This window comes from Neltuma alba, unplaced genomic scaffold, assembly GCF_004799145.2.
Source record: "Neltuma alba isolate B1F8T4 unplaced genomic scaffold, ASM479914v2 tig00013909_pilon, whole genome shotgun sequence".
Taxonomy (NCBI): Eukaryota; Viridiplantae; Streptophyta; class Magnoliopsida; order Fabales; family Fabaceae; genus Neltuma; species Neltuma alba.
In genome coordinates this window covers 36,713-47,812 of record NW_021637957.1, presented here as the reverse complement: position 1 = coordinate 47,812, position 11,100 = coordinate 36,713, and the positions used below count along the sequence as shown (strand labels likewise).

Genomic DNA, 11,100 nt, shown 5'->3' with positions numbered 1-11,100 from the left:
TTTCTTTCTTTCTTTTGTGGAAAAAAATTAGGTGAGTTTGGTCACAGGGCTCATAAGAAATACATGACTCTAGATTTAGAGAATGCTTAACTGCTTACAGAACTGACTTTTTACTAACAAGACCAACTCAAAAATAAGTTGTAAGATGAAATCCTCAAAAATTATGGAGGACTAGGGTATAAGGATTATTTCTAATATGTTCTCTCCTATTCATGATATAAGAAGTTTATAACTTTTCTCACGTTTCAAGAAATGAAAGTTTAGACATATGTTTTAAAATTATATAAATTTCTTATTTTATCCTTAAAAAAAGATAAAATTGCTTTATCTCTCTCATATCTTTCCTACATTTAATAGGACTGAAATTTAAAAAAAAAATCATACTCCTCCGATCTTTAATATAAGATCTGTTTAATTAATTTGATTAGATTAAGAAAGTTAGGTAAATAGTTAATTATAGAAAAGAATGATGAAACGTTTTCTTAAACACCATAATCATCTTCTTAATATCTTCTCTCCCTCTTCTACTTGATTATGGTTAAAGGAGTATCTATAGGGATAATTTAGAAAAAATTTATAAGTATGAAAAATAGGTCTTATATTTTTTTGAGCTGAAATAGGTCTATATTTAGATCAAAATTAACTTAACAATTAGGTCATATATAAAAGATTGGAAGAGTATTAATTATTTAATAACGTCTTATATTTTGAATCACAATTTAAGGGGAGTAAGTATTAAAGAGGTCATTTGAAAAACTAATACACACTTACTATAATAATTAATAATTAATTTTTTTAATTTAAATTAATTAATTATCTAAGTTGGCAGAATTAGGTTTTTTTGCCCCCGAACATTAATATAGACTTCAGCGAAAACGGATAGAGATGAAAGAAACATGTGATTTCGCCTTGTACGGAAATGTCAGAAGTGGTAGCTGTCAAGGCAAATCTCACATAACAAGATTGAAAACTCACTTACCGAAATTACCCTTCTCTGGGATGACGGCACACGTGGCTCATCGCCAAGTGTCCACGTCACCCGCACGGGACCACTCTGAGTCGGTCGGAAACCTTCAGCTCCCAAAACAACTCACCTGCGCAAACAAAACTAACAAACCCATCTCCGTCTATCCCCGCCATCGCCACCACCTCCTCCCCTCCTCCTCCTCCTCCACACTCTGAAAACAGAAGATCACAAATTCACTTCGATTTTGTTATCATAATTATAAGTTCTTCCATTTTCTTAACCGCTTTCAATCTCTGAGTATATAAAACGCGATTGATTGGAAAGTGTTCCTCCACCGAATGAAATTTCTCGTTGTTGGAGTTCGCAGGTCTTATGATTGGTCGGGATTTTATCATTGAGGAACTGAATTTGGGATTCCGAGCTTACACATGACTTTGCTGCGCAAATTGTTCTTTCGTAAGCCCCCCGATGGGCTTCTTGAGATCTGTGAGAGAGTTTATGGTACTTTCCTTATTCCACACGTTTTTTTTTAGCTCTTTTCCTTCTCTCTTCTGATTGCATTTGTTGGATACTGTGTGTCAAGCATTCTCTCATGGATAATTCGTCAAGTTGTTTTAGATCATAGGTCTATTTGGTTGAGGAATGCGGGAAAGTGATGTGACGGCGGGCCATAATCAGAATATTCCTTTTATCTTTCCTTTCTTAACCGTTCTTTTTTTTTTCCTCCCCTTGAGTGGAATGATGGGACATTGCTATGCCCCGTGAAATTCCCTGCCAAAAATGGAATACATGATTGGCAGCAATTTCGTATCTTGCAGTTATAAGATAAAAAATGAGGTTAAGTAGTTGAATATATAGATTATGTAAGAAGGGGAATTACTGAATGTTGTGCATTCTATTTGTATGTCCAGTTTTCGACTGCTGCTTCATGACGGATGCTTGGAATGAAGAAAACTATAAAGTCTACATGGACGGAATTGTTGCTCAACTTCGAGAGCACTTTCCTGATGCTTCGATCTTGGTCTTCAATTTCCGCCAGGAAGAAACGAAGAGTCAGATGGCTAACATCTTGTCAGATTATGATATGACTATAATGGACTACCCTCGGCAATATGAGGGCTGCCCAGTGCTCAAGATGGAGGTCATCCACCACTTTTTACGGTCGAGTGAAAGTTGGCTCTCGCTTGGGCAGCATAATGTTCTGTTGATGCACTGTGAACGTGGTGGCTGGCCGGTTTTGGCTTTCATGCTGGCTGCGCTTTTGATTTATCGAAAGCAATACAGCGGAGAACAGAGAACTTTGGATATGGTTTACAGGCAGGCTCCACGTGAGCTTTTGCAGTTTTTGTCACCGTTAAATCCGATTCCTTCCCAGCTGCGGTATCTGCAGTATATTTCCAGGAGGAATGTGGCCATAGATTGGCCGCCATTGGACAGGGCGCTTACGTTGGACTGCATCATTCTCAGATGTTTCCCGAACTTTGATGGGGAAGGTGGATGCTGTCCTGTATTTCGAATTTATGGACAAGATCCTTTTCTTGCAGATAAAACTCCAAAAATCTTGTATTCAACACAGAAGAAAAATAAAACCATCCGGTTTTACAAGCAGGTGAAATTTTATCATTATGCACATCCATGATTCTAGCACTTTCGGTCACTTTCTTTAGAAAGTAGAAGTTTTTCTTCTCTTTATGTGGGTAAATGAAGAAAATTCACGCAAGAAATTGTGGTCTTTCTTTTGGTTTTTTGGAACTATTGGTGATGTCCTAAGATTGGTTGGAGGCACGCACTGATTGCACATATGAAAAACAAATGAGATTTGGAGTTGTTGTGTTGTGCAGATAAGCAAACAAATATTTACTGATACTGACCAAATACTGACATTTAGAATTCTTAGCATCAATATTTTTGTAAAAACACTTTGTCAACTGATAGAAGCTGTGATGTGGTGCATGAATATGAGTAAATTGGGAGTTGCTGTGCCCAATTGTTTTGTATAATAGCCCTCTGTTGCTCAAATTTTGATGGTTTGTTTTCTCCGTCATAGTCTATTCACTTTCATCTTTTTTCTTTTTTTTTGGTTTTGTGGAGACTTTTCAATTGAGATGCAATGGAGGGGTCAAAAATTTTGTGCAAAAAAGGTTATGTTCTTGTACATGGTGACATCTGACTTGTTTAGCTTGCTATGTGGGAAGTCATTAATAAATGAAGAAAGCAAGAAGTCAAATAAAATATCTCAATAATATCCCCTGCCCCCCGGGGGGCATCCTGTTGAACGCCGCACCCCACACAAAAAAAAAAAAAGAAGAAGAAGAAGAAGAAAAGAAAAAACACACATCTGAGGGTTACGTCCATCAATCGGTTCAATGATGCAAGTAGTTCATAAGCCATTATGGCTCAGCTCAAACCTACTATTCTTGTAATTCGGTTTAAATTGGCAACTAAGTTTTGGAAGCTCAGAAGTGTAGGAAATGAATGTTAGACATATGTATGCGCATTTATAGCTGTAGAAAATGTCGTGTCTTGTTCATTGTTGAAAACATAGGAGTTTCATATTAGGACTAAGGATGGTCTTAGTCTATTGTCCAAGAGGTTGCACCCGTGGAGTAATCTTTGGAATCAGTTTTCCTTATAATACAATGAAAAAAAGAGAAGGAAATTTCTGAGGGAAAAAAAAAACGGAGTGAAAAGTTACACACTCCCCGTTTAGGATTTGGGGATACGTAGAAGGGTTTTTTGGGGGAAATTTCAACATTCATCAGAGGCCTTGCAATAATTTGGAGGAGTTCAGAAGGCCCCATTCTTTTGAAGCCTATTTTGCTGGAGTGCTCATTGTGTACTTTATATTGGCTTATACGTTTTCACTTTTTTTACAAGATGAACTAGAATATGTCCAGGTTTGGTAATTGCTTCTGAATTCCTTACTTCTGTGTTGCAGGGAGAGTGTGAACTAATTAAAATTGACATCAACTGTCATATCCAAGGTGACGTTGTGATTGAATGCATTAACTTGACCAGTGATATGGACCACGAACGGATGATGTTCCGAGTCATGTTCAACACAGCTTTTATTAGGTCCAACATATTGATGCTTAACCGGGATGAAGTTGATATTTTATGGGATGCTAAGGATGACTTCCCCAAGGATTTCAGAGCGGAGGTATATCTCTGTATACCAATTTTAACTGTGTAGTTGTCAGTCAGATATTTCTAACATGAAATTTATTCATTTGGTTTTTGTTTGCATTAAGATCCTTTTCTCAGAGATGGATGCTGCTGCTGCTGTTATTGCGGATGGTACCTCATGCTTTGAGGAGAAGGAGGGACTGCCAGTGGAAGCATTTGCCAAAGTTCAGGAGATCTTTAACCATGTGGACTGGTTGAATCCTAAGGCTGATGTTGCACTAAATGTACTCCAACAAATTAGTGCTTCGGTGCATGACCAGATAGATAGAATTTCTACTCAGCAGCATGATACTGGATCTTTGTTGCATGAAAAAGATTCTAGAGTGCCTCAGGGAAAAAAGAATGAAGCAAAAAGGTTATTGTCATCAAATAATGAATCCCCGGAGTTTGGTAAACCTGTGACAAGTTCTACAAAGTTTGATGTAGAAGCACAAGTGCATGATCTTGCCATGTCTAGTTCTGTAGACATTTCTAGTGAATCACTTTCACCAAACACACCTCCACAGAATCCTTCCTTGCTTAGAAAATCTGATACTCCACCCAACACACAACTACCTTCTTATCTTTCCCCTCTAGGACCAGGATATCCTGTTACTGGCGAATTTGAAGCCCAATCAAAAGACAGAAGCGAGTCATCAATCTTTAGTTCAACATCTGGAACATCATTATCAAGTGTCTTTCCAAATAAGTTGCCTCTTGACGCTGCTTCCCATTTTTCAGCTTCATCTATGACTTCAACTCAGCCATCTCCTTCCCTTACAACCCCTATGAAGGAGATTCTACCTGTTAGAACTAGACCTGCTTCATCCACTTCACAACCTCCAGCACCACCCACACCCACGACTCCTCCTCAAAAGGAGCATAAACTGGTTAGAGCTGTACCTCCCCCGCCGCCGCCACCTCCACCTCCACAGAAAAAGCAATCACCGGTTAGAGTCATGCCTCCTCCACCCCCACCAATGGAAGAACCACATTTTCGACACCCTCCTCCCCAACGGCCTCCTCTAAAGGAGGAGCCTAACGTTAAAACTGGACCACCACCCCCTCCACCACCTCCTTTGAAGGTGCAGCCACCTGTTAGGGCTAAAACCTCCTCCTCCTCCTCCTCCACGTCTTCCTAGGAAAGCTGATTCTACCACCGTACCACCACCACCACCTCTCCTCCTCCCCCTGCTGCAGAACTCTCCTCCAAGAACCCTAATCCTTTGTTGCAGAATTCTACATCTGTTCCTGCTGCTCCTAATGCTCCTCCACCTCCTGTTCCCATTAGTAAAGGAGATCTAAAATCAGGGGATGGAAATATTGCATCTAGTACGATAGGACCCCGAGGACGAATTCTATCTCGTACAATAAGTAGTACAAAAATCAAAATAAAAAGCTGAAGCCGTTGCATTGGCTGAAAATATCTAGAGCAGTGCAAGGAAGTTGTGGCATGAGGCAGCGAAATCTGGTGAAGCTTCCAAGTATGTCTGATTTGGTATAGCTGTTCCATTTTCTAAGGTTGATGGTCATTTTGTTATTGTGGTGTCACATGTTTTCTGGTCTTCTTGATTCAGAGCCCCAGAGATTGATATGTCAGAGCTTGAGAGTCTCTTCTCAGCAGCAGTCCCAAGTTCAGGCCCTGCCAAGAAAGTAGGTGGCAGAAGCTCAGCTGGGCCTAAATCTGATAAAGTGCAACTGGTAATTTATATACACTTTCAATTTCCCAGAATGTTTATGCTCACATTGAATGTATTTAACGGTAGGAAAATGCAGGAAAAATAATTGCCTGGAGCTATGTTTAGTAGTAATGTTTACCCACACAACTGGTGTATGGTTTACTTCACCATTAAGGTTTTAGTACTACCTGTCTCCTTGTCATTAAAGTCTCAAGATGACAAATTGAAATTTCCAATGTTAAAGTCTCAAGATGACAAATTGAAATTTCCAATGTTACGCACTGATGTATGGTTTAAAATTATTATAACAATATAGGACAATCAACCAATCTTGGCTCCAGTTATTCTGTAGCTTTTTCTTTGGATTGCATAATCTAGGAATTATGGCATTTTGCTTGTTCAGGGTCGCCTGTAAAATAGTGAATGTTTATCGGCCTGATGCTGCTAGTCTTTACCTATCGTTTTCTTGTTGTCACATACCTTATTTGATCATGATTGAAAGATTACATTGACTTTACCACTTATATGTGATTAATATCTTCACTCTTTACAGGTTGAGCACAGAAGAGCATATAATTGTGAAATCATGCTTTCAAAAGTAAAAGTGCCATTGCAAGATTTGATGGTAGGATCAATGTTACTTTCATTGGCTTCAAGAAATTTGGTATAAAAATTCAACTAGCTCTAAATTATAAGTAGACTGCGTAGGAAACTATTGCTTGATTACTGGTCAAAAGAGGTTTTGTTCTCTGATTCATATTTGAAATTTTTCTACACTTGAACAAAAATATAAAGTTTTTTTGTAATGTGTTAATGACGAGTGCATAAAAAATGAATAATGTTGATGATTTTTTGGAATAGGCTCTAACTTGATGTTGCTATCTCAATTTATGGGGAAATGGTAGTCCAAACTTTTACCAGGTTCTCAAATTTGTTTGTAACACACCAACAAGAGCTCAATCGACCCCTATTCTAGCAATGCAATTTCAGGCTCGTGAACTGTTGCTGCTGCAAACAGATTGATAGCCTGGCGATATTTTTCTTTATCCAATATTTTTCATCATGTCAAACCATCATGAATTGATGAGTGCTAATTGGATTTTGTTTTTGGTCTATTATGTGTGGTTTGGAATATTCCAGAGCTCAGTGCTAGCACTAGAGGACTCAGCACTAGACATTGATCAGGTTGAAAACCTTATAAAGTTTTGTCCTACAAAAGAGGAGATGGAATTACTCAAGGTTGGTTGAGATTGTGATTGTATAATTTGCTAGCTTCAGATGATTAATTTTCACTGTTGACTATTTAGATGTCTGTAAAACTTTTGTTAAAAGTTATGTTCTAGTAATATGGTATGATGTGTCACTTCTTCCTTTCAAATTTTGTTGACTTCTCCTGATGGTGTTGAAGGGTTATACTGGAGAAAAGGAGAAGTTAGGGAGGTGTGAACAGGTATGTGTTTTTCACTTGTTTCACACGTTATTAGATTCTGAGGGCTATAAACCTATAAGTGATAATGAAGCTATCAATTAATTTTCCATTCAAGTTCATAATTCATATGGATTATTATGCCATCTTTTATTTATCATTACAGTTCTTCCTAGAGTTGATGAAAGTACCACGGGTAGAGTCCAAACTCAGAGTGTTTTCATTCAAGATTCAGTTCCAATCTCAGGTGATAAAGGGTGTCATATAGCATGCTTACAAGAGGGGGGAAAAAAGGCATTTATTTGATGTAGATTCTAACATTGAAATATTTTATGTAGGTTTCTGACCTTAGAAAAAGCCTGAATATTGTAGATGCTACTGTAGAAGAGGTACGTTATCCTATTGCCTACTAAAAGCCTCTTTCTAGCAATTCTTTTTCTAACAATCTTCATTTTTTTTTTATGATAAGAAATGACATTCTAGATTTATTCTGTGATGATTATTATCAGATTAGGAATTCTTTCAAATTGAAGAGAATTATGCAAACGATACTTTCTTTGGGAAATGCTTTGAACCAAGGAACTGCTAGAGGTGAGTTAACATAGATATCTGAAAAATATAGGTTGAATGCACTATTAACTTGGCTAATTCCTATAGCATAGAAAATTACCTCAATGTTTAAGAACATATTTGTAATTAAAAAATTTTGAATGAATCCCCAACAAGTTTGGCATATATTAGCCTGATCCCATTGACGGCTTCAAATGGTGACATCCCCGTAGCTGAATGGTATGAACTATGAAGTGTTATGTCAATATTCAGAGAGATAAAGCCACTTCAACCATTTTTAGAGCTGACCACTTGTCATGCAACATAAATACCATTCTAAGAACCTATTTAAAAGGTTTGTTTGACTATCCATCCCGGATGGAAGGCAGAACAATATGGCTATTTGACCTTGTAAAGTTCGTTAAGCTCTCTCCAAGACTTCTCACGAAAATATAGAAGCTCTATCCTCGACATTCATTTTAGAAAACCCATGGCAACTTTATTCAACAACTAAGAATTTCCCTTTATCATTATTTCTTCCACATGACAGGAGGGGGAGGAGAATGAAGGTTTTTTTAACTATCATATAAACATCCTATAATTTAAGCCTCAAAGCCCCCTAGCTGCACAATTAATAAGAGTATGTTCGTAATTACTTATTCTCTATATTGAATGACCTTTTTCAATGTATTACCATGTCAGTTTTGTACATCCTAACAAGGGAAGGAATATTTAGACATCATTTTTCTCCCTTTTTATGGGAATAACTTCTTTTGCCTTCTCCTCCCAATTCTAGCTTTACTTGTAGTTTGTTTCTTCCTTGTGTTTATTTTCAACTGTTAGGCATTATGTCTATGTGGTTTCGGATGTAACTAGGGGAAGATAGATCGTCATTCTCACAAGGTTATCATAGTTTATTTTCTCCCGTCTTTTAGGTTCTGCTATTGGATTCAGATTGGACAGCCTTCTTAAACTCACTGAGACACGAGCACGGAACAACAAGATGACTCTCATGCATTATCTTTGTAAGGTGCATATTGATGCTTATTCCTTGTCACATTCATTGGTTCATTCTTTGTTAACCGAGGGTCTTCCCCCCCCCCCCCTCTTAATCTCTTTTCTTGTATTTCTCTTTGAAAGAAACCTGCTCTAGCTGGTAAAAGATAACAGTTGACCTTATGCTTACCTGTAGGTGTTGGCTGACAAATTACCTGAAGTTCTAGACTTCTCCAAGGATCTTTCTAACCTAGAGCCTGCAGCAAAGGTTCTGGACTTCTCAAAGGATCTTCTTATTTTATTATGTTGGAATTGTGGCGATGGAATTTTCAATATACTCCGTCTAATTTCATTTTTAGACAAGGACGTATTGACAATTTTACAAAAGTTAAGGAATTTGGTTAAAATTAACTAAAGCTTTTAAAATTTCAAAATTATCCCGATTGAAGTTCATTAATTAGAGGAGGTTCTTCAGTTATCAAGATTTTGTTTAGTTAGTTGGGGAATATCAAACCACAAGGATATTTATGGGAAAAAAAACGTTTTATAAAAACTCATATAAGGATCGTGGGGAATGTCCTTATAAGAAATTAAGGGAATAATAAGCATGTTTAAGGACTAACGTGTATAACTATAGCAGATCCAATTGAAGTTTTTGGCAGAGGAGATGCAAGCTGTAAGCAAAGGATTAGAGAAAGTTATCCAGGAACTCTCAACCTCTGAAAATGATGGTCCTATATCTGAGACATTCCGCAAGGTGCTTAAATAATCACGTATTTTATTCTTTTATAAGTTTGAAGGTTTTCAAATTAGTCTCAATTCACGAATGATGTTTTTTTCCTCCTTGTTCATTCTTGTACTGCTCAAAGTTATAAATTTGGATAAATAATTACATCAACTTGAATAATTTTTATCATGTGCCAATATATGATATTAAAGTCCCATATTAGCCTGTTTCTAATATCAAGTTTCCTTATCTATGTGCATTCTGTAGCATAGTTGGAGTTTAATTTATTGCTTGTTCTTTCAGACTTTGAAAGACTTCCTCCGTTCTGCTGAAGCTGAAGTTCGATCACTGGCTTCATTATACTCTGGCGTGGTAGGCATTTGAGCTAATGTTTTCAGAGATATTTCAGATCATATAAAAGGTTTTCACTTTGGAGAGTCCTGTACTCTGCAGGGTAGGAAAGTGGACGCGTTGATTGTTTATTTTGGTGAAGATCCATCTCGCTGCCCTTTTGAGCAAGGTGTCTTTCTTTCTTAATATTGCAACTTTCCTTTCTGTAGCTTGTATAATAAGCTCCACTCTGTCTAGTTTTATGGTTATGGTGTTTGAAACCTTGTACTGTAGATTATAGTTCCAATGAGTAGGTTGTTGCAGAGATTCAGATGACTGATTTGTGCTTTCCTAGTGATTTATCGTGTTCAAAATCTTTGTCAGAAATGCCATATAAAAGTCTAATGCAGTTAATTGGTCTTTTTTCTACCATATCTGCTGTTATCATTGAAAAGTATCCTCTTGCTAATTCTCTTTTCTTCAGTTGTGTCAACCTTGCTCAACTTCACGAGGATGTTTTACAAAGCCCATGAAGAAAACTGCAAGCAGCTTGAGCTTGAAATGAAGAAATCATCTGATAGTGAGAAAAAGATATGTGAATCACAAAGGATACTGCCTACAGCAATCCGGACCGGCAACGTCAAGTGATCAGTAATTAGATGGACTACTAGCTTTGAACCAGAATGGCTGATGATGTTGAACAAGCTTGTACATGGCACAAGTATCAGAATCTGGCAATTTGCATTGCAGAACAGAATGTAGCAGCTCATTATGGTGCTTAAGTGAGGTAAAACTCTGAACTATGGTTTGCTGAGTCTAGTTGATTTGAACTTTTTCCCTCCCTGTATAGATGTCTTTTTCATTCCACTGACTTTATTCATTAGATTATTTTGGATCTCACGGCAGAGGTAGCAGATCTCGCAGGATCTTGTTCTTTTCTCAGACAACTTGTATATATATCTTCGCTCAGCAAATGTAACATTGTCAGTAATTTTCAGGAAAAGGAGGGATTTGTTATTTTTCTCTCCCCTTCTGATTTTGATCTTCTTTCTACCAACACAAGGTTGGCATTTCAAATGAAAATTTTTGAATATCATCTCTTGTATAGATTATCTACAATAGGTAATATTCATTCACTGAAGAATGTACTCTAGAGCATAATATTCCTTACTTGTAGACATTAAAACGTAAAGGATTGTTGGTCCCAAGAAAAGGAGACGATGGTTCAAAAAGTGATGGGAAAAAAATTGATGAAAGTAAA

The 11,100-nt window shown here is 37.2% G+C and overlaps 1 protein-coding gene across 1 annotated transcript; it reads left to right on the top strand.

Moving 5' to 3' along the window:
- Positions 1–1,349: 1,349 nt before the first annotated feature.
- On the top strand, positions 1,350–11,100 carry LOC114739355 (formin-like protein 13). The gene is given in 21 exon segments (XM_028927410.1): positions 1,350–1,468; positions 1,879–2,576; positions 3,906–4,127; positions 4,219–5,229; positions 5,320–5,509; positions 5,512–5,574; positions 5,577–5,616; positions 5,710–5,833; positions 6,365–6,436; positions 6,952–7,050; positions 7,220–7,261; positions 7,404–7,484; positions 7,576–7,626; positions 7,747–7,828; positions 8,722–8,816; positions 8,979–9,050; positions 9,423–9,539; positions 9,813–9,881; positions 9,963–10,029; positions 10,324–10,626; positions 10,724–11,100. Coding segments are annotated over 20 exon segments (3,432 nt in total). The 5' UTR covers positions 1,350–1,395; the 3' UTR covers positions 10,488–10,626; positions 10,724–11,100.